General features: G+C 44.7%; 1 protein-coding gene across 8 annotated transcripts in view; it reads right to left on the bottom strand.

The window, feature by feature from the left end:
* The window catches only part of pdlim5a (PDZ and LIM domain 5a), a 69,278-nt gene that overhangs the window by 42,494 nt on the left and 4,769 nt on the right, over positions 1–22,015 (bottom strand). For 3 of the 8 annotated variants that reach the window (XM_048243129.1, XM_048243135.1, XM_048243136.1), the window contains exons 1-3: positions 21,536–21,625; positions 20,898–21,173; positions 7,711–7,862 (exon numbers count right to left, since the gene is read on the bottom strand). In XM_048243129.1, coding sequence (XP_048099086.1) covers positions 7,711–7,862; positions 20,898–20,996 — 251 coding nt within the window. In that variant the 5' untranslated portion in view covers positions 20,997–21,173; positions 21,536–21,625. The other 5 variants (XM_048243132.1, XM_048243131.1, XM_048243134.1 and 2 more) reach the window with 5 other exon arrangements.

The raw sequence follows: 22,015 nt of genomic DNA, 5'->3' as shown, positions 1-22,015 counted from the left end.
AAGATTCTCTTTCTTAGAGACCAGAGATTAAAATAGGGGCGGGTTAATCTTCTTTAAAAGCACTCTAATGTGGCCTGGGGTCACCTCGCTCATGCCAGCACCCTGGCACAAGGGGTGGCACGGTACCCACAGGCGATAGGGAGCAGCGGTGGCAAAAGATCAAATGGTCAACCACGGAGGAATCTCTGGAGCACGGCGATGGGCCAGCATTTAACGATAGGCGCCCTCCAGCCCCCCTACCAAAACCCTTCCTCTGACTGCCCTAAGAGGAAATCTTTAAATAGCCCCTCAGTCGTCGGAGGCTGCGTCACACTCTTTTGGTGGTATTCAGGGACCAGGGGAACCGAATAGGACCACCATTCTTCCACTGGTCCGTCAGTCCAGCTAAAATAAAAACACACCCCCCTTAGTCCATTTCCGAGAAGATGAATGACTAAGCTCCGACAAAGGGGTTCTTCAAACAGAGTTCCATTTTGGAAGGTATTATCTGTTCTAGTAGGAAACAGGCCTCACGGTGACATCAGAGCACAGAGGGCCCAAGCAAGCCGAATCACTTTTTCCAGTCCCAGGTCATGCTCAGTTGAAATCACCGAATGTGTGGACGGCACAGGCGACCAGCATGTCACTAATTGGACGGGCTATGGCAGTGTGAGTTATGTAAAAGCACTGTCCACTTTTTATTTAATGGAACTGGAGCAAGCTTGACTCACAGCAGGGGGGGGTCTTAAGATGGACAGCCCTGTCTTTTGGCTTGATGAGGCCCAAATGGCTGCTAAGCAAAATCTGCAGACTCGTTTCTCTGTGAAAAAGAAATAGTTGTCAAGTTGTCAAAATAATTGTTTTTCCAAAAAGTTGTCAAGTTCTCATAAAAAGAACAGTTAAAAATGCGTTCTCAGCTTCTGCAGCCACAGTGAATGACGGGACACAGAGACACGCCGCAGCGCGTTGTTTGTCTAATTTGTCGATTACGCCTTCGTTAATATAAATAATGTCAATAATTGCAGCGGCCAGTCCCAACCTTGAGCATGGTTTGAAGATATTAGCCTGGAAATAGCTGTAAACCTCCAGCGCACACCACAGAAGATGTGAGCCAGACCGCTGGAACTAGTTCATGTGGAGCAGGGTAATCACACTGATTAAGCAGTGACTTATACCGATATGAGCACTGATACTGTGACAGAAACAAACGTTGAACAAGTAATTCCCCACTTAGACAAATTCTTTCTTTTGATGGGTGTGTGTGTGTGTATGTGTGTGTGCATGTTGGTGTGTGTGCATGAGAAACGTGACCAGTTACCCTCAAACACAAGCCAAGGGCAGCTCACGCATTAGAAAAAAACGGCTGCCAATCGCAAGACAAACAAACAAAGCAATCAGGAGAATGTGCTTTTCAATGAGCCTTCCTGATGCAAACAAGATGGCCTCTCAAAACTGACAGATATGGCATGGCATGAGAGGGCAAATCAACAACCAAAAGTAAACCAATCTACAGGTAAGTGCTAAAAAGGCCATTATTTCATTGACTGTTACTAGGAGACCCAGCGGTGTACTAAACGCACAAATTATCAGGAGCTCTCCCCACACGATGACCACCCAGCGATGTTACCATCCATTTACCTCTCCCTACATTTTACTACCATAGAGAATTTACCCTCTCCTTGTAAAGAGCATTGCTGTGCATGTCTGTGACTGTTTTGTCTCATCTCCTTCCACTGAGACTGCAGTAATTCAGAGGTATGTCCAGTCTAAACAGCCGCCCATATGATAGCCATCGGACAATAGCAACAGGGGGACAGCAGCGAGCCATATGTTTCTGTGATCACGTTTTCAATCCAGCTGACTCAAGAAAAGGCTGTTTGTTCATTTTGTGTCTTATTTTCCTTTTCTTTCTTCTCGAGCTTCCACCCTTATCAAGCCTGAATCATTTCAATTAGGGCCTCACGGAGAGCCCATGGTTCACTTGAAAGCAGACTAATAAAATTCGTCACAGAGTGGAAGTAATTTCAGCATCCACGCATAGTACGGATAGCCAGCTGCCAAGGTGAGCTCCGCCACATTTCAGAAATATGAATAACCATGGCCAATTATACAGACTGAAATAGAAGGTATAATCTAATAATGTTATAAGTATTTATAGGACCATAGGTTAATTGAGGACTGCTAATGAGGTTAAATGAGGAGGAATAAAACGCCTTGTTTTGATATCGTAAGGCTTGGTATCTAACTTTCTCATGGTCTCTCACAAGTGTGTAGACACAGTCACACACACACACACACACACACACACACACACACACACACACACACACACACACAAAACACAGACATACAAATAAACACACGTCAGTGAGCGTTCCTCGGGTCCTGGCTACCTCAGAGGAGACTGCGAGTAACGCAGCAGTTTAACGAGAGGGCTGAGTGGTCTGCCTCAGGTTTAGGAGACCCAGCGGTGCCATTAGCCCAGGCCATCCGCACTTTATCACAGCAGACATCTGCGTAGAGAGCGCCCAGGCCACAAACACACCACAGCAGACACGCCAGCCTCTCTCTCATCACATAACAACACACAACACCACCCAAGGGGGCAGGAAGCATCTCGCGGTGGCACCAGGAACTTTCTGGCAAATTCCGGAATGCGATGCTTGGTGTGTTCCCTGTTTTATGTGAGATAAAAAGGGCTAAGCAGTGAACACAACTAATAGAGAGGTTTAAAAGGTAAAATGTTTGTGCTTTCAGGAAGACCTTCCTTTTCCCCAGGCACTCAATTTGCTTAAAAGCCTTCCATTTCAGGATGTTTAACACCCAATCTGCCATTGTAGGTCCCTGACTTTGTGAACCCTATGGAAATATGACTAAGAGTGCCAAAAATCTCACACTCAAAGTCAAAAATATATTTTAATGTGGCACTTGTGAAAAGGCTTAACAATCCCACTTTCCATTCCTGTCAAGTGCACCTTCCATACTCACACACTCTCACACACATCTGCTACACATCTCCCGTCACTAAATCAAAGAGTTTGCTAAGAAAGGAGAATAACAAACTTTACTGACATCTCATTTCGAGCACAAGAAGGGGAAATGAGACTCGTTTGCTTATTTCGTCCTGCTGCATTCGCAGCTGCTTAACCAATATCATCTGACTTATCGACAGAAGTAAAAACGACACAAGAAGTGCCTCTCTTTGCTTTGCGGCCCGAGAGGCAATAAAAATGAACTGTAACTGAAAAGAAGATATAATTCTTTCCATTACACATGTTCTCTCATTAAACTCCAGATGTATCCATCTGTGGTTGGCCAGGGAACGCCACTGCGAGGGAAGCAGCTCCGATAAGGCAATTTGGAGCAAATGCGATTTGCGGAGCAAAGAGGAATTACTCCAAATCTCCCAGTAAGTGGAGCAATAACAGCAGGATCTGCAGCATGTTTTCCAAAAGGGGGTGGCTGGGTGGTGTGGAGATGGGGTGGGGGTGGGGGGTGGGTTGTTGAAAGCTCCTACAGATTGCCACAGAGACGTTAAACAAAATTGGAAAAAAAAAACTATTTAACAAAAACATTGGAAGCATGTGTTTCCAATACGGTGGGATCCATCACTAAGGAACTGTAATCCTTGCACATGTATACAAGCAGTCAGCAAAAGATCTACTAACTCTCTTTGGCATGTCGACAGCCCACTCAAAGCAGAATGCAAAAGGCATTTGGCTATAGCTGTTGCTCTCTAATAAAAGACAAACTTCCTCCATTTGTCTTAACAGCCCTTCTTGCTTCACCATACAATATCAGTATTGTAGTGCACATGGAAAGATAAATGACTTGTAGCACAAAATATGTGGCACAAGGTTTCATGGGGTTAATCACAGAATTATAACCCACCGACAACACTTAAAAAGGCTTACATAATTCCCAGTCTGCAGTTTCGCTTCAAATGAATCCAATTTAAGCTGAAGTTAATCACTCCAATCAAATTGTGTATAATGACGACTATCGGTAATTGTATATTTAGCTGACAAACATTTCCAAGTTGTTATAATAAGCTAAACTATGCTGGGCCTGAGCCCAGACCTACAACTGACTCTGAGTCTTCTTGGGTCCACATGCAGTATGGACATAAAATGGATTATGATGTGGGATTATTATATTATATTATTATATTATATGAGATGGATTATTATCTAAAGTATGCTATTTAGCTGGAGCAGCATTGAAACCACATTTTTTCTCGTATTCAACCAAAGTATCTGCCTATAAACGCTAAGGCTCTGTCCAAGTGATGGTCACAACTGACATCAGAAAACGTATCTCCTCCAGCTGCTGCAATTGCAAGTGCCACCAAAGATGGATGTGTCCCCTCCATTCCCATTCAACACTGTCAGTATGTGGCGCCATTAAAGTTAGAAAAGCATGAAGGTTTATTCAAGAGTTATTTCAGGCATGATCCATGAGCCATGTTATATAGGAAAAGTGTTTGGTCATATCTTTTCATACACATATATCCATCAGTGAATTACAAACTGTCACCGGCGGTTCTCTCTCGCCTTGTTATTTTTTCCACTGGACCACCGAAAAAGTCTCTTTAATCTTCCACCGCCGGGAGACCAAAATGAGAGAGTGGTTCTGCAAAGCCCACTGCCGCACTCTACTGTCAACACAGCGTTCGCTTACTGGACTGTAAACGCCTTCCAATTGTCTTTGCTACAGCCACAACAGAGCAACACAAACACGTAAAGCATGATGACAGACGATGAGACTTCAGCCTCCTTCCTCTTTCCTGTAGATGTCAAAAGACGCGCGCACGGCATGACACAGGGATCATTAAGACTTGCTTTTTGGAAGCGTGCCAGGGGCAGCGATTGTCATCGCGGCAACAGATGGAAGTTGTCTGGATCCTCTTTATTCAGTTGAGGTGGATTTAATCAAAAGCCTCGCAGGGAAGCCCCTCACAGCAGGCCCAGGGGCCGTGGACAGGCTTACGGCTGCTCGTCCAGCCCACTCCAGGCTCTGCTTCATTTAGTCTCCAGCCATACACCAGACGCACAGACCATTGCCCCCGCTCCACATCAAGCTCTATTTTCTTTCCATATGCCTGTCCGATTAACTGCTCCCTTCCCCCCAGATTTGACGAATGTCATTCTATGTGGTATAAGAAGTGTCATACAGCGCCCCCTTGACCACATGTTAGAGCGCTGACTGAGAAATGAACCCAGCTCTTCTGGGGAGCAGGGATCAAACATGAGTTTCTGGAGATGTCATGATGTTTTTTTCCAGCCACTTTATTCCATCAGCTCAAGCGAAACACTGAAATTGAAGAATGCTTTGTTACGCAATTGTGGCTTCTCTTCCATGTATTCTTGCCACATGCATGTTCAGAAAGCCTGAAAGAAAACATAATGTTCCTGAAAGGTATTGCAGATGGTGGGCATGTCACAAACAACGTTCACATTATAAAAGGAATTGAAATCATGACTAATGACTACATATGGTCCAAGCATTTTGCATTTCAGCTGAAAACACAAGGCAACGCTCACAACTCAGCATCCAAGGAAAACTTCCTCCTCCTCGGCACACAGAGAGTGCTGATAGGTAGTTACCGGCCGGGCAGTTATGTCACCTAAGACCTAAGGCACACTGAGGATCCATGATGATTTCTCAAGGTCTTCGGAGGGAGCTACTGTAAATTGGCCTTAACCTTCCACAGCTTGTCACACTTGACATCTTCGGTGGCAGAAAGCCTCACAAATTACAGCATGGGGCTTTGTGATGGAGCCTCTCCCACCCCCTGCATTTACACACGAGCCAACTTCCCCTGAGGTGCGGACATGCCAACTCGCACTGCTGCTTTTACACCACCGCAGCAGAGGGGTCAACCACAAGAGCGATCTCAGCATGTGTGTGTGTGTGTGTGTGTGTGTGGTGTCCAACCATCCCAGTGAGTAAACCCAGTGAGGGCTGATTTGATGACTTTTGCAGACACTTCAAGACACAGAAAAAAAGTTCCATAAAATCCAATACCCCACCTACTTTTCAGTTCCCCCTCTTTTTTTCTCCCTATTCCTCTCTCTCTCTCTCTCTCTCTCTCTCTCTTTCACTCTCTCTTTCTTTCACTTGATTAGGTTACAGACCACACCCTAGCTCTTCATGGACAATTACTCTTGTTAAAACTCCTTGGCTGCATGAATACACGTTTTATGTAGTCCAATCTCTGGGAATCTGGCCTGCCAAACCAGTGACTGATACCACAGCAGATAAGGGGGTCTTTACAGATAAGATTTCATGACAGTCACAGCAAAAATGATCACTGTAGGTCATATCATATCTTTAGGGGTGGGGGGAGAGAAAGGACTCATAATTGAAAATAAAATAAAGAAAAAATGTACTCTTATTACTTCTCCAAAACAATGCTGGTAATTAAAAACATTTTTTTTTTTTTAATATAAACGGCCTTTAAAATCAAGTTGAAATGCAACCATTCCCAAAGCACCAAAGCAGGAGCTGCTAGCTTTGATGTTTACCGAGCTTGCAGAAATCTGTATAATGACGTAACGTGCTCCTCCGAAGGAAAAGCACTGCTGTGGGTCAGCACTGCTCAGCAACACGTTTGCATCACTGTTTCATATCAGCTCCACAACGCCTCCGAGATAATGAGCCACCATGGAGATTTCCGAGTTAAAGGTTCAGTTTATGCGTTACACTAATGCTTCATTATTGAGCCCAGCCGCGATGGCCGCCAACGGCGCTATGAGAGAACGTCCGTTCGTCTTTGTTTAAGTGATGCGAGACACATGTGTGCCTTTTTACACACACACAAAACAGTGTTGCCGGGAATATACTCCTCCATGGCGTTGGGCGTTGGGCGCAGATTATGCGTTGTCTATGGTGATCTCAGGGTGAGTTCATTTGTTTACACTAAGCTAAGACGACAACGACTATGATACATTTCCACCTTTTGCCCCCACAGTCAGTTAATATGTAACCACAGAGAAAGAAGAAAAAGTAATGTAAAAAAAAAAGAAAAAAGGGCCAGATAACCATAAACATAGAACATGATGTGAAGCTGCTTGCAGCATTTCTCTAGCCATTTTTCACCATGCCAGCATGACATATAGCTCAAGAGGGATGACAGCTCTGGGTAAACATTCAACCCCAAACTCTTTCACCCCTCAGTGCTGTCCTGAGTTTAAAGGCCGAGGAGCGTGGAGAAGCGACCGCATATATGCCACACTGAGTCAAAAACTTTTTTACGCTAACAGTTCCCATCTGTCCCCCTGACTCGTGCAGTATGGGGTTTGTCAGTGCTGAGCGGAGCACACACTCTTTATGGGACTTGATAGGTCAACACCAGAGAGCAGCATGTGATGTTCCTCAGCCATGCTACAGTGGCGGGAACAGGGCTCAGATGATGGCGCCGATGCCATCAACAGAGTCGGGGAGCACAAGTTGAGCCTCTCTGCTCTTTTTTTTATGAGAGATGCTATTGCTATGCTCCGACAGTAAAAGGGCTTAAAAGGACAACACGACCCAGTGATAAACTGGGATGTTTATACATGGAGAGAGGACACTTTACAATGCCATAACTAGACTGGTCTGTTGACTTTATCTACAGATAGGCCCAAAGCTCTAAAAGCACCCTGGATGACAGCTCACTGCAGGCCTGTGTGGCAGGAAGCTGATTCTGATTGGGTTGTTTATTTAACATGGCACATATAGGGCTCTTACTTCTGCAGCGTGAGGTTGAGGTTGCCGGCGCACGCCTTGATCTTGTTCTGGGCCTCCAGGTGGTTCATGCCGTCGGTGGTGATGCCGTCGATGGACAGCACCACGTCGCCCACGGAGATCTTGGCCTTCGCCGCCTTGCCGCCGTCATTCAGCTGAAACGCACACAGAGAGACGAGAGACATGTTCAGCTGAGCAGCAACACACCACACAAGCCACATCAGTTTCCCTATAAAACACAAAAAAAGGCCAGCATACAAACAGCTCCCCAAAGAACAGAGCGCTACATTTTCATAATTGCATGAAAGTGCAACTGGGCATTTCATATTCTTGCCACATGTGGCATTTTTTAAAAGCTGTCCTACATGAAGCGAAACAAAGAGAGGAATCAGCAAACTAATCCCCCGATGCCATAGGAGCCTATAAAAAGCCTAGGCTTGTGCTGATACAAGTCATTAAACAGGGAAACACTTCCTGAAGGGAAACTGGCAGCAAATGACGGCCTAAACGTCCTCATCTCTGAGTTATGGATTAAGCCATTTACTCAAGGACTGCCCGTAATAACAACACAAGAGAGGCCGTGACCTTCATGCGGCGAAGGTCTCTCTGATTGACAGGTCTAGGCTGGCGTAATTGCCGAAGGGGTGATCACTACCACGGAATTCCCTCGTTTGGGAATGCTCAAACCTATTTTTTTCCCTTACTTGGAGTTTGTCAGTGAATGCAGGAAGCGTTTGCCTGGTAACGAGGTGCTAAGCAAACATCCTGGAGATAATGAAGTATTTTGATTTCTCTCACATGTAGGGTCGTATGTGCCTCCCACCACACTCCCCCCAGCCTTGCAAACATATGTCACAGGAAAAAACAGAGCAGCAACACACCCGTTTAGTTATTTCATCCTGTGGTGAGTGTCACAAGTCAGCATCAAAGTGAAGTTTCCTTGTACTATTTAGACACAATCCACAGTCATTTCAAACAGCAATTACCGACACAAGAGAACATTTGGGAGATCCTGAAAACCAAAATGGTCCCATAAAACATAGAGAGTTTAAGGTTCACACCCTCTAGCACAATAGTTTGACTATAATATTACTGTGTTGTTTTGCGGTCCTTTGGTTTGTGCCATAGCTGTGGTTTTCCACTCAAAATTAGAAAAAGAAAGAAAGAAAATTCCCATGTGTAAGTAATTATCAGATGGCAATCACTGCTGTTTGCAGAAGAACAAAATAAATAAATAAATAAAGCTAAGAAAATGTTTAAACCAGTGTTCTACAAAACATTGATGCATGAGAGATGAATTACGCTCATGTTGGCTCATTTTTTCTGAGGCATTTTCTTTGTAAACTATACACTGATAAATACAAACTGTTGTACTTTGTGGTTGTTTGTGTAACCAAGGTGACACATTGTCAAAAAGAGTATTTGAACCCCCTCTCCTTTCCACACAGAGCTTTGAATATTCCTGTCTTCACTTTGTCAGTTTCTTCAGCAGATTTGCCCAAACCCTCAGCCAGACCTAATCAAGGAACTTGAGTGGGATGGAGAGAGACAGAGAGAGAGAGAGATAGAAGGCCTGTGAGAGAACGTTGCAACCAACCAACAGCTATAAGGGAGCTCTTCCACACGTTCCATTATGTTCTGGAAGCACAAAAAGCAGAAGTCCATTTGTAAGGCAGGAGAAGGAGAGGTGAATAATCCAAGGCCCTGCTCTCTCTTTCTGTCTAAATGCAGTAAGAGCTGTGAGGAGAGACAGAGCAGAGGGGGGCCGTTTCCTATCACTTCAGGCTTCCCACTGATTCCGCTACCTCACACGTCAGCCTCCACGGCCCCCGTGGAACAGACTCGCGTCCCAGCGCTGGCAAAACTCACTGCCTACGTCCGATCAAATCACAGCAATCTGGTTCAAGAGCATCTTAAGAGAATTCAACTGTTGTGTGCAGTTGACACTTACATAGTTTCCCCTTTCCCCAGAAAAGGCTAGTAAAAAAACAAGAATGATTAAATTTTTTATGAATCTTCTAAATGATATTCTCGGGGAGAAAAACAGGAATTAAGGCCAGAGAAAGGGAAACAGTGAACGTCCTCTGCTAGACTAACTTACAAAAATCATTACCGAGTGACGTCAAACTCCAACATATTTAGCAGTTGTGTGCTGGCCAGAGCTTCCCCGACTCATTTAAACAGTATAGCCCTTTGTGATGAGGAGAGCAAAAACCTGTTACTCACGGACCTATTTAGGCAAACTTTCCGAGTCTAACTTACTTTTTTGACTTACATTCATTCACTCACTCACAACCTGGGCAGCACAATTGGTCTGACCCACAACAAACTCTGTTTCTCAGGGGAGTTACACAAATAGTGATTATATGCATCTAACAGATGAGCATTAAGCTCCACAGAAGTGCTTCTGAGTGCTAGACTCCTACCACCCCGGCTCCTATCTCCACCACTGTGCTTAAACTCCATCCCTGTGCTTAACAGCTACGCTCAGAGCTCAGAGCTGTATTTTCACTCTGTTTATGAAGAGCAGTAAATGTTAATGAATAGCTGCCCCAGCCGGATTGTACCAGAGCTCCATGGCTTTTGCCTTTTATAGACAACAGTGTGGGATCACACACAACATCACTCAGGCATTTATCACTGATTAAATGCCTCTCACTTGCCACCTTCACCAGAGAGAGGACCAGTAGAGAAGGTCTTGTTTTAGTATAGATGGGTGACACGGCCAACCCAGAGTTCTCCATGTCTTAATTTGCTATTTAGATAACATAAGTACACCAATAAATGTGTAATGCTGGTGTGAGGATGTGCTCCCAAGGACAATATCATGCAATCATGCTTAAGGTTAGTTTTGAGATAAATATTTATATTATATATGTATTCATATTTATGATGAAAAATCTTAGCTGCCATGCAGTACATCATAATAGAAAACACAAAATATGCTGATGCTCTTTTGAACCTGTCCCAAGTTGGCTTGACCTCACTTTATAAGGTGTATTCTAAATTAGTAAATGCTGATACTAGATGTCCATGGGCATCATGCAGTAGAATGTATTCACATGTGAAGTAGGTCTATTAATACATCTTTCCACTACAACAAAGCCACTTGGTGGACAGTGGGCCCTCTGCTGTGGCCTGCACCCTTGTGACTGAGGTCATGCTCCTGCTGGGTGACGCCGTCCAGGAGCGTTCCTGGTTACTGGAGGACGTCTGTGGCCATCCATGAGAAATGCGTCATTACTGTGTAAGAGTCCAATAGTGCAGTAACACAATGCAACAATTAAGGAGGCTTGACTGCACAGGAAGCTGTACAGTACGGCAGTTCCAGAGGAAACGCAAGGCAAGGCAGCGGCTTGAGAAAGGAAACTGAACAGACCGTCAGGCGTGCTCCCCGCCAGCCCTTCTGTAATGCCTGCTGGCCTGCCTGCTATGATCACCTGTTTGTTGTTTTGCTAGTTGCTGGTTGATAGTTGAAGGCTGTTGTTGCTATTGTTTCTCCCAGCTGAGAAAGACTTATTCATGGAAGAATTACTCAAAAGGTGCTGAATGGGATTGTTTGTATCACAGAAACATTGTGTTGTGTTCATCAGTGCCAACGGTTCTGTAATATTTTCCTTTTATCAGTAGGCCTACACTCCTAACTAGATTCAAGATTCAAGATTCAAGATTCAAGATTTCTTTTATTACATCTCATTATAGGTTTATAATAGAGTAAAATTTGTTGTGTTTTTTCTCCTCAAAAAATAAATAAATGAAAGGTGTGTGTGTGTGTGTGTGTGTTTGTAGAAAAAAAAGGGGGGAGGGGAAGGAAAAAAAAGTGCCTTGTTGTCTTCAGCATGAGTTCAGCAATCTAACTGCTTGGTGAAAGAAACTACTTCGGAGTCTGGTGGTACGAGCTTTCAAGCTTCTATATCGTTTGCCAGATGGTAATAGCTCAAATAGTTCATGGTTGGGATGACTAGGATCATTCAAGATTTTGTTTGCCTTCCTAATGCATCTTCCCTCAAATAACTCCAGTATGGAGGGTAGGTCACAGCCGCATATGGTCTGTGCTGTACGCACAACTCTCTGAAGTGCTTTTCTATTGTATTGAGAGCAGTTCCCATACCATGCGAATATGGTCCCAGTCAAGATGCTCTCAATGGTGCCTCTGTAAAAAGACCTCAGGATCTTGGGTCGCATACCAAACTTTCTCAATCGTCTGAGGTGGTACAGACGTTGTTGGTCTTTTTTTACAGTGTGCTGAACTAAGGACTTAAACCGTGATTACAGTCATAGGTCAAAACCTTTCAAACTGTTTGGATTCAAAGCAGAGCCTCTGAGTATTAAATTATTCTATTCTTCCAAATCAAATAAGGTTCTGTAATTAAAACAACTCAAAGAATTATTTTTCAAAGGCACTGGCAGTGTGCTTAATTGAAACAATATGCCTTCTTCCTTAGTTTTTGAATCATTACAGAGGCTCCGATGTAAATAGCAATCTCTCTATCAGGAGTTGACATGCACAATCCTCCCATTCGATTTCACAAAGCCCGTGGGAGAGTTCAGCTCTTCAGTAAGCAGTTATTGTAAACCAACAAAACATTCAAGTCCAGATGTGGAATCTAAATGAGCTGTCATTGACTACCAGAGTGATGCTCCTCGGAGCAACCACACACTGACTGACCGCAGCAACATCCTCACTTAGGCAGAAGTTTTTAGGCAGAAGTTTCATTCTCCTGTTTCACATGTATGTCATTCCTCTCTTCTTTGTGAGTCTTCTTTTTATTGGGAAAATAAACTGTGAGGAGCGAGCTGCTGTGAGATTCGATCTGCTGCCACTTGAGTAAATTGCAAGTGTTAAGCATCCACTTATGGTATAGTACATCTCCACGTAGACTCGGGAGAGAGAGCGAGGTCACTTCCTGTCCTAGAGCGGATGCCAGACTCCTCTCGGAGTGCTTCCTCTCCTCTTAACACTTCTCGGGTGTTTGTCCCGAGGCCCTCAGAACCCGAAACTTCATCTTCAACTTGAGGTCCGATTGCCTCACTGACCAATCCAAGATAGGCATCAAATTCTTCACTTTACAGAGATAACAGCCATGTGGCCTCAATCTCCCCAGTAGAGCACAGTGTTAAAAAAAGAAGAAGAAAAATCCCCATGCATTTTGGCAGGACCTCATGTGCTTATCTCTCTCCTCCATTAAGCTGACATTATTTAATCAATTGTGCGGAACAAGCCGGAACATATATTTCTATATGCTGTATGCTGATAACAACAACTGATTCCAGCCCAGCTGGAGTATCCCAGAGGTCTAGGTTCCTGCACCACAGGTGGGCTGTGTTATTCTGAGGAACCATTACAATACGTCTTTTTGTTCCTGTAGTAGCAACAAAGTAAACATCCAGACACATGCACTGGTCATGTGGGGGACTTGAATACAGTGTGTGTGCGAGGAGAAGAGAATGAGAGGAGGATTTAATGATGCCAGAGAGGGGGAGAGACGGAGGAGAGAGAGTTCCTTCACACCAGCTTCATTAATTCTGTAATACTGTAATATGGCAAGAATGTGGAGGAGAAACAACTCTCAACAATACTAACCTATTTGAGCTTTATGCAATAGAAGAAGCTGCTACTAGAGTAGCGTACATTTTGAGTAAAAAGAGTGAGTTTGCCACGCAGAAGTCATTTTTAAGTTAGCGCCATCTGCATCTGATAGCACTTTAAATGTGATGCAAACGTAATGCTTGAAGTGCAACACAATGGTATGAGAGAAATGGTTCTGTCTCATTTTCGCTCTCCGACAGGCTCTTCCTGACTCCTCGTAAATATCATCAGTCTCTGCTGCTGCGTCGCAGACGGCTGAAGGGAACCGCAGGTCCTGCTAGGCAATCTCACTATTATTAACCAGCCCATTCAGACTTTCCGTTCTCATAATAGCGGTTAGCATTCATCAATAGCACCTCATAAAACGACAGAATAAAAGGCATCTTAATTGTGTGTGTGTGTGTCTGTGGTGAGTGTATGTATGTGTGTGTGTGTGTATGTGTGTGTGTGTCTGTGTGTGTGAGGGAGAGACAGAGAGAGTTTGGCAGCGCAAAACGTTACCCGAGCAGCAAAACTGTGGTCTAGTAAACCCAAACAAAACAAAAACACCACTCCTCTCTCAACTGGCTGGCCTTAATACTATAAACCCCTCTCTCCCAAATGAGTGAGTGAGTGAGTGAGTGAGTTAAGGTTTGGGGATACCTTCTTGCTCTTACCTCTTACCTTCTCACAGACAACAGTGGATAAATGAGCGAGATAAAAGAAGTGAATGGGGGTGGCGCATAAATCACTCTGCGTTTGCCGTTCCATCGCAGGCATTAAAAACACCTGCTGAAAAACTCCCAGTTAGGAGGAGCCCCGCAGCTAGACAGCAAAACTATAAAAAGGTGCATGTGTTATATCCGCCCCTCTCACACTCTCTCTCTCTCACACACACACACACACACACACAAGTTGAACCCGTTTAACAGCACTGTCAAGAACACACAGTTCCATGCATATATAAGCATCCAGTCCCCACAGCCTGGTTTTGATTCCTCCTATTCACATACCCTTTCTGTAAAGCTCCAGACATGGAAATAACTTAAGCACGGTTCACAAAACACATTCAGGTTAGAAGACAAGCAACACAATTGTGTCTCAATTAGAAATGAACCGGTCTGAAAACAAACAGCCATGCCAAAGCCAGAGGCATTCTAGCATTTCCATGCCACTCCAAGGAAGTGTTTCCATAAACAAGAACCCTGAAATGTATAAGGCAGGTCCTGCACCTGTGTTATATTAAAGAAATGCTTCACCCCAAAAAATGAGACCTGGAATATGGCGGGAGCCAAAAGCAACAGAGTTTTATCTAGGGTTGTGCACTGCACATCTTAGCACTCAGGGAGCTGGGCCACAGGTTCCAAGCAGTGGAAGTCACTATCTGGTTTCCCCTAAATGCTCAATATTTCATCAGAATTGACTATTAGTGTGTGTGTCTGTGTGTGTGTGAGAGTGAGTGTGTGTGAGTGAGAGAGAGAGAGTGTGTGTGTGTGTGTGTGTGTGTGTGTGTGTGTGTGTGTGTGTGTGTGTGTGTGTGAGTGTGTGTGTGCGTGTGTGTGTGATGTGTGTGTGTGTGTGTGTGTGTGTGTGTGTGTGTGTGTGTGTGTGTGTGTGTGTGTGTGTGTGTGTGTGTGCAAGTGTGTGTGTGTGTGTGTGTGTGTGTGTGTGTGTGTGTGTGTGTGTGTGTGTGTGTGTGTGTGTGTGTTCGACCTATGGCTTTCAGCACATTTCCTGATTCAATGACAAGTAAGTACCGTGATAAACGGCAATGACGATTTAATGCCTTCTGAGGGGTGACACAAATCATAAATAAATAGGTGCATTTGTGCAAAGCATAAATAAATAGGTGCATTCCTGTGGAATACTTTAAGGATAAATCTGCGGTTCAGAAGAGCCATGGCCTTTCCCCTACAGGAGTCCGGGGCAGGTCAGGACTAGCATGCCCTTCCACCCCAAGCTACAGTAGAATAACACCAGCAATCAAGCTATCGTTGGGGAAACACTAAACCAATTAGTCCCTTAACCTCAGGATATTGGCAAACCTTTAAAAATCTCTCACTTTGTGCAGTTCCTTTCAACTGCCAGCAGCACTCCACATATCTGTAGAGTCAGACAGGGATAGACGTATCATCCATATACTATTTGACACTGTACACTCAATAGAATAACGCCTTATCATACATATGCTATTTGACACTGTATCACGTTACACTCAGTAGAATAACGCCTTATCATATTTCTTCCAAAGCTCCTAGGGGACTTTTAAGAAGTGCCTGGTAGCTGATGTTTATGCAGCTTTAGCTGATCTATGTGTAGGGCTCCGAGGAAGCAGAGCTCTCTCAGAACACTCTTAGCGGGGGCTAACCGGGGCTAATGGCATCTCAGGCCCATGAAGCACACACAGAAGTTCAACTGCCTGATTTAGCTTAATCTCCGGCAACATTTTTCTTTGTGACAATGTATTTATTTAGATTAAAACCTGCAATTTCGCACTGGCAACTGCCTCAAGGTATAGTCATACATCAAGCATGCATGCGGCGGCTGGATAATAAGCATGACACAATAGAATTCAACAAACTTTGGGCCTGGTTGTGTGTGTATTTTTGTGTGTGTGTGTGTGTGTGTGTGTGTGTGTTTGTGTGTGTGTGTGTGTGTGTGTGTGTGTGTGTGTGTGTGTGTGTGTGTGTGTGTGTGTGTGTGTGTGTGCATTTACCCTATATCTATAAACGGTAGGCTTCCAACCAGAGGAAACTTTATGATGCCTTCAGAGTTTTAAAAGCTGTGCAGAGTGCCAGAATCAGCCAGAGTGTTTTAACATCACACTCCCAGCAATGGACTCTGAGACCAGCATTAGAAAGATCAAACTGGGACTGGAACTTTTGAGGAATGTGCTCTAAGAAAAATATACTCTCATGGGTTCTTGTTTTATCACCATTTTGAGTTAGATCATTAAGGTAATGCCAACAGAATGTATATATAACGGACTATTTCATAAAGAAAGCAAATCAAGATTGTTGCATGCTTTACTCACTCCTAATAACCTGAGTCCTTTCTATGAAAGTGGATCTTTGCACTTAATGACACAGTTGATGCAGACATCCTTTTCCATAACTTTTTTGTCTTCTGTCTCCCCACAGTAATCACTGACTTGATGAATAATCAATTGATCCTACAAACGATTAACCTCTAGTGTAAAGACATTAAAATACTTTCGCACCCACAGGTCTCTAAAACACTGCAATGGAGCTATTAACAATTCACTATACCACTTAAATCGATGATTAACGATTCAAATATTCTTTTTCATACAGTAGTACACTGTGAAGACTCAATCATATTTAATTTAGAGCTCGGACAGCTGGACAGGCGAACAAACTGTCTGTGGTGTGAAAGTGCAGGGCTGGCCGTGGCCTTGTGCAAAAATGTCGCCTACCAAGCATAGCTGCACTGACCCGCTTGACCAAAGGGCCTGGACACAAGTCCTTGTTCTGTCCATGGGAGTTTTACTGATCCTCGACATGCAACACCACCAAACTAAGCCTCTTTGTCAGCAGCTCTCTCCAAAAACATCACTACATATGTGTGTATATGTGTGTGTGTGTGTGTGTGTGTGTGTGTGTGTGTGTGTGTGTGTGTGTGTGTGTGTGTGTGTGTGTGTGTGTGTGTGTGTGTGTGTGTGTGTGTGTGTGTGTGTGTGTGTGTGTGTGTGTGTGTGTGTGTGTGTGTGTGTGTGTGTGTGTGTGTGTGCATTTACCCTATATCTATAAACGGTAGGCTTCCAACCAGAGGAAACTTTATGATGCCTTCAGAGTTTTAAAAGCTGTGCAGAGTGCCAGAATCAGCCAGAGTGTTTTAACATCACACTCCCAGCAATGGACTCTGAGACCAACGCATTAGAAGATCAAACTGGGACTGGAACTTTGAGGAATGTGCTCTAAGAAAAATATCACTCTCATGGGTTCTTGTTTTATCACCATTTTGAGTTCGTCATTAAGGTAATGCCAACAGAATGTATATATAACGGACTATTTCATAAAGAAAGCAAATCAAGATTGTTGCATGCTTTACTCACTCCTAATAACCTGAGTCCTTTCTATGAAAGTGGATCTTTGCACTTAATGACACAGTTGATGCAGACATCCTTTTCCATAACTTTTTGTCTTCTGTCTCCCACAGTAATCACTGACTTGATGAATAATCCAATTGATCCTACAACGATTAACCTCTAGTGTAAGACATTAAAATACTTTCGCACCCACAGGTCTCTAAAACACTGCAATGGAGCTATTAACAATTCACTATACCACTTAAATCGATGATTAACGATTCAAATATTCTTTTTTTCATACAGTAGTACACTGTGAAGACTCAATCATATTTAATTTAGAGCTCGGACAGCTGGACAGACGAACAAACTGTCTGTGTGGTGTGAGAAAGTGCAGGGCTGGCCGTGGCCTTGTGCAAAATGTGCGCCTACCAAGCATAGCTGCACTGACCGCAGACCAAAGGGCCTGGACACAGAAGTCCTTGTTCTGTCCATGGGAGTTTTTACTGATCCTCGACATGCAACACCACCAAACTAAGCCTCTTTGTCAGCAGCTCTCTCCAAGAGCATCACTACCGCATGTGTGTATATGTGTGTGTGTGTGTGTGTGTGTGTGTGTGTGTGTGTGTGTGTGTGTGTGTGTGTGTGTGTGTGTGTGTGTGTGTGTGTGTGTGTGTTTGTGTGTGTGTGCGTGTGTGCCAAGGGCTTTTCCGCCCTCGCCGGACCGCAATCCCAAACGGTGCCTGTCCCCGTGCTTCAGAGTGGCAGTGGGCTTATAAATCTCACACGGTTATGTCCAAACTCACTCCCCAGCCAACTCCCTTCAGAGACCAACAAGGCTTTTTTTACAGACAGGATAAAATCTCAACATCGTGTGCATTCAATCACCCTCGTAAGAATTTTCTTTGTATGTCACTCCCTGTGAAGTGATAGATTGTTTATTGTCAGACGTCTTACAAGACGAGTTGCAAAACCATTTAACGTTGCGTCTCCCAAAAGCATTGCTGGGCTACATCATAGCTGAGACGCAGAGTGTACAAAATGTGTATGATAATAACATGGTTGTAGGACATGACAGATTTGGGAAAATTAGTTCTGGACTTTTTGGAGTATGACCAGAGAATGGATTGCTGTTGAAATGAAGTAACAGCTGACGCACATCACATAACACTTTCGATGGATTCATTTCTTTCTTCAGCATTAATATTATGTTCAAATTCACTATCATCGACATTCTCATCATCGCTAAGACTTCTTCATCCTCTCCTCATCCTCATCTTCTTCAGAGGAATGCGTAGCTATTTTCCATAACAGATCTAAGGCTAACCTCTGCCGTGCGTATAAAATGGGTGGCTGGTTTTAGTGCACTATACACCAAAAACAATAGCTTTTATGAAGCATGAGTAATGTCTTTGCTCAAATCTGACTAGGGACTCCAGGCCACATCGTAGAATGACATCACCGACCAGCGCAGACTTTCGCCACGCTCTCCTCTCTGTCCCTCACTCACATTACCCTCCAGCTGTCTTTTTTTCTCTTTTTTCTCCTCTATCCTTTTGTTTCTCTGAATGTCGACACATTTCTACACATCTCTGCCCAATGCACTCAAACCTTTCTTCTCGATGCTTTTTCCATCTGCTGGTGACTGACATAACTAACTCCACTTGCCAAAGAGACAACAGACAATTACTTCCAAGGCTTATAATTTGGGCTCTGAACTCACACCACCGGGCCCTATCCAAAAAAGCAATCAAGCTCTCATCCCCACTTGTGAGGAGAGAGAATCCACCTGGCATTTGAGTGTGAGGCAGAAATTGACTCCTAGTGCACACTGCCAGCAGTGGATTGCTCGTATTATTGCCCCCAAGTCTGCTATGGTCTATAAAAAGAAAAAGAGAGGGAGAGGAGAAGCAGACGGACCCCAGATATTCCCAGCTCTGTCCTCAGCGGGGGCTGTTCTGGACTGTGATACAAGTGGAGTGGATGGAGATAGTGTGGGCTGTTTGACCATCTGTTTGACCACAGAAAGAAAAGGCCATTTGTTGTTTGCCACTGAGTCCAGTCCAGCGCTCTCAGGTACCCAAAATCCATCAGAGAAACCCGAGAGAGAAGGGGAGAGAGAGAGAGGGGGGAGAGAGAGAGAGAGAGAGAGGGAAGGAGAAAGGCAGAGAGAGGGGGAAACAGAATGAGAGTGAGAATAAGAGACAGAGAGAGGGTAGGAGAGAGAGAAAAGAGGAGAGAGAGATAGTAAGATGGAGAAAGGGAGAAAGAGTGAGTGAGTGAATGAGTGTGTGCGAGAGAGGGAGGGAGGACGGAGGAAGACAAAAGTGACTGGCTTACAGACAAGAGGAAATACCAGTCCCCACTCGAGAAGATTGCTAAAGGTTAGCAAAAAAGAATATCGCACGCACAACATCAACACAGACATGGCAACCGTGAAGGGGCACAGTGACCATTCATCAGTCTGTGGCACCCTCTCCGCACGGCCATCAGCCAGAGTTATGATGAGAGCCAGAGCAGACCAGAGCGAGAAAGCTGACCCACTCTCACGCAAGCCCTGATTGCACAGACAGAAGAATAATACTGATTTTGGACCTCTTGTAGGGTACACTAAGACTTCCATAATTGTAATTGTGCCACGGTGGTATTTTAGAACATTTTAAAAACGTACATATACATTGACCACGCTTGACCACTGGGTCCTATGGGGGATTATTCTGTGAATAATGTAGTAGTTTGTGTTTCTCTCACTCAAATAATGGACAACGGGGAGGCTAAAGGATCAAAGACAAAAAAACAGAAACCTCTCTCTCTTTTCCTCCCTCTCTGCCTCTCTTCCCTCCCTCTACCACTCTCTCTCTACTTCTCTCTTTCTCTCTCTTTCCAAAGAGCCAGCATATGTTTCAGTGCTGCTGCACTGAGAGAAAAAGAGAGAGAGAGAGAGAGAGAGAGAGAGAGTATTAATGCCACGACCTGAAGAGGAGATGAGAGACACGAGAGCAGAGGGCAGAGAGAGAGGGAGAGAGAGAGAGAGAGAGAGAGAGAGAGAGAGAGAGAGAGAGAGAGAGAGAGAGTGAGTGAACGAGTAGAGGGGGAGTGTAAGCAGTGGGGAGTGGGGAGGTGGGGGTTAAGGAAAATCAATCACTGTGCCCTTTTTCATCACTCAGCTGCCAGATGGTGTTGCGGGGATGTCTGTCATTCCTGGGTTCCTGGTATCTGTGTGACGTGAGGGCGTGGAGTCCGGGGGTGGCCGGTGGGGGGGGGGGCAGTGGGTTGTGGGGGGTGTCGGGGTGGGTTAAAAGGGGATCAGTCAGGGGGGACAGAAGGGTAACACTGATAATCACCACGCAATAGCTCCTCTAACCAATGCGCTCTGGGATATCCGGCTATATGAGACGGGAGGAGGGAATAACGGGGCTGGGGGGTGGATATAAACAGACAGAAGGAGAGAGAGAGAGAGAGAGAGAGAGAGAGGGAGAGAGTAGCAGACAGAGAGAGAGAGAGACCCAGATAAAAGGAAGAGCCCTGGTTAGCACTAGGGCATTCACACACAGACACACAGCGGGGACTCACCCTGGAGATGGTGAGGGGCATGTTGAAGTCTTTGCCCCCCTGCAGTCTGAAGCCCCAGGGTGCGGGGCCCAGCAGGGACACACTGTAGTTGCTGCTCATGGTCTCTCGCTCTCTCTCTCTCTCTTTCTCTCTGTGTTGGGGGTCTGGGCTCTTCAGGACAGATGCAGGTGCCCTCACGTAATGCCTCTCTGGGTCCACTTTCAGTTGCACGTGCTGAGGGGGAGGAGAGGGACAGCTGCTTAATCAGTCCGTTGTTATGGAAATGATGGATGAACTCTGTGGAAACATCAGCATATTTAATGTAGTGAATAAAACTGCTCATTATGTGACATGAAAGACAAAACAAAATTATACGGCTTTAAGCACATATAAAGGAGTAAAACACTCTTTGTTAGTTAGCTGAACAACTGTTAACAACAACTGTTTAACTGTTAACAGTTAAATTCTTGACGAATTAAGAAATTCAATTAAATACCATTTTATACAATCGAGACAAATTAAATAAATCCAGTGAAGAGTACCTGGTAGAAACATACAACACAATTCTAATCCAGAGAGTAAAGTACAATACAAATCTATTCTGTTGTGAAACCCTCGACAGATGGTGAAGCAAAATATCCAAAAAGAGAGGCCTGTACCTCTGGGTAAATAGGATTCCAGGTGGTAATACTGTTCCCTGCAGGTACTGCTGCATTAACTCAGTGTGTTCACCAGACTTCCCTTCAAACCCTCCACATTGATTCGGATGGCAGGGGCCGAGGCACTTTATACCGCCCACCAGCCGAGGGGAGGGGAGGTGGGGTGGGTGGGTGGGTTTGAGGGCCGAGCTTACAGCCAGATATTTTAAGAACAAGGACTCAGCAAGGCTGCTTCATTTAAGGTGAAACCAACATAAACCTGCCGCAGCCCAAACAAAAACTTTCCCAAGGCCCAGATTAAAGGCTCTACGAGAAGAATGTTCCACAACAGCAGCCGCAGACGCGAGCGAGGGCACGATATGGCCAGTCGATATGAGCCGCCCGCCACTCTAACCCGCTCGCTCTCTCCCCCTCTTGGCTCGATCTGAGGGATGCTATTGAGTTGATTTTCATCAGAGACCCAATATAGTGGCAGTCATG

The sequence above is a fragment of the Alosa alosa genome, chromosome 5 (assembly GCF_017589495.1).
Source record: "Alosa alosa isolate M-15738 ecotype Scorff River chromosome 5, AALO_Geno_1.1, whole genome shotgun sequence".
NCBI lineage: Eukaryota > Metazoa > Chordata > Actinopteri > Clupeiformes > Clupeidae > Alosa > Alosa alosa.
This window is presented reverse-complemented; position numbering and strand designations above follow the sequence as displayed.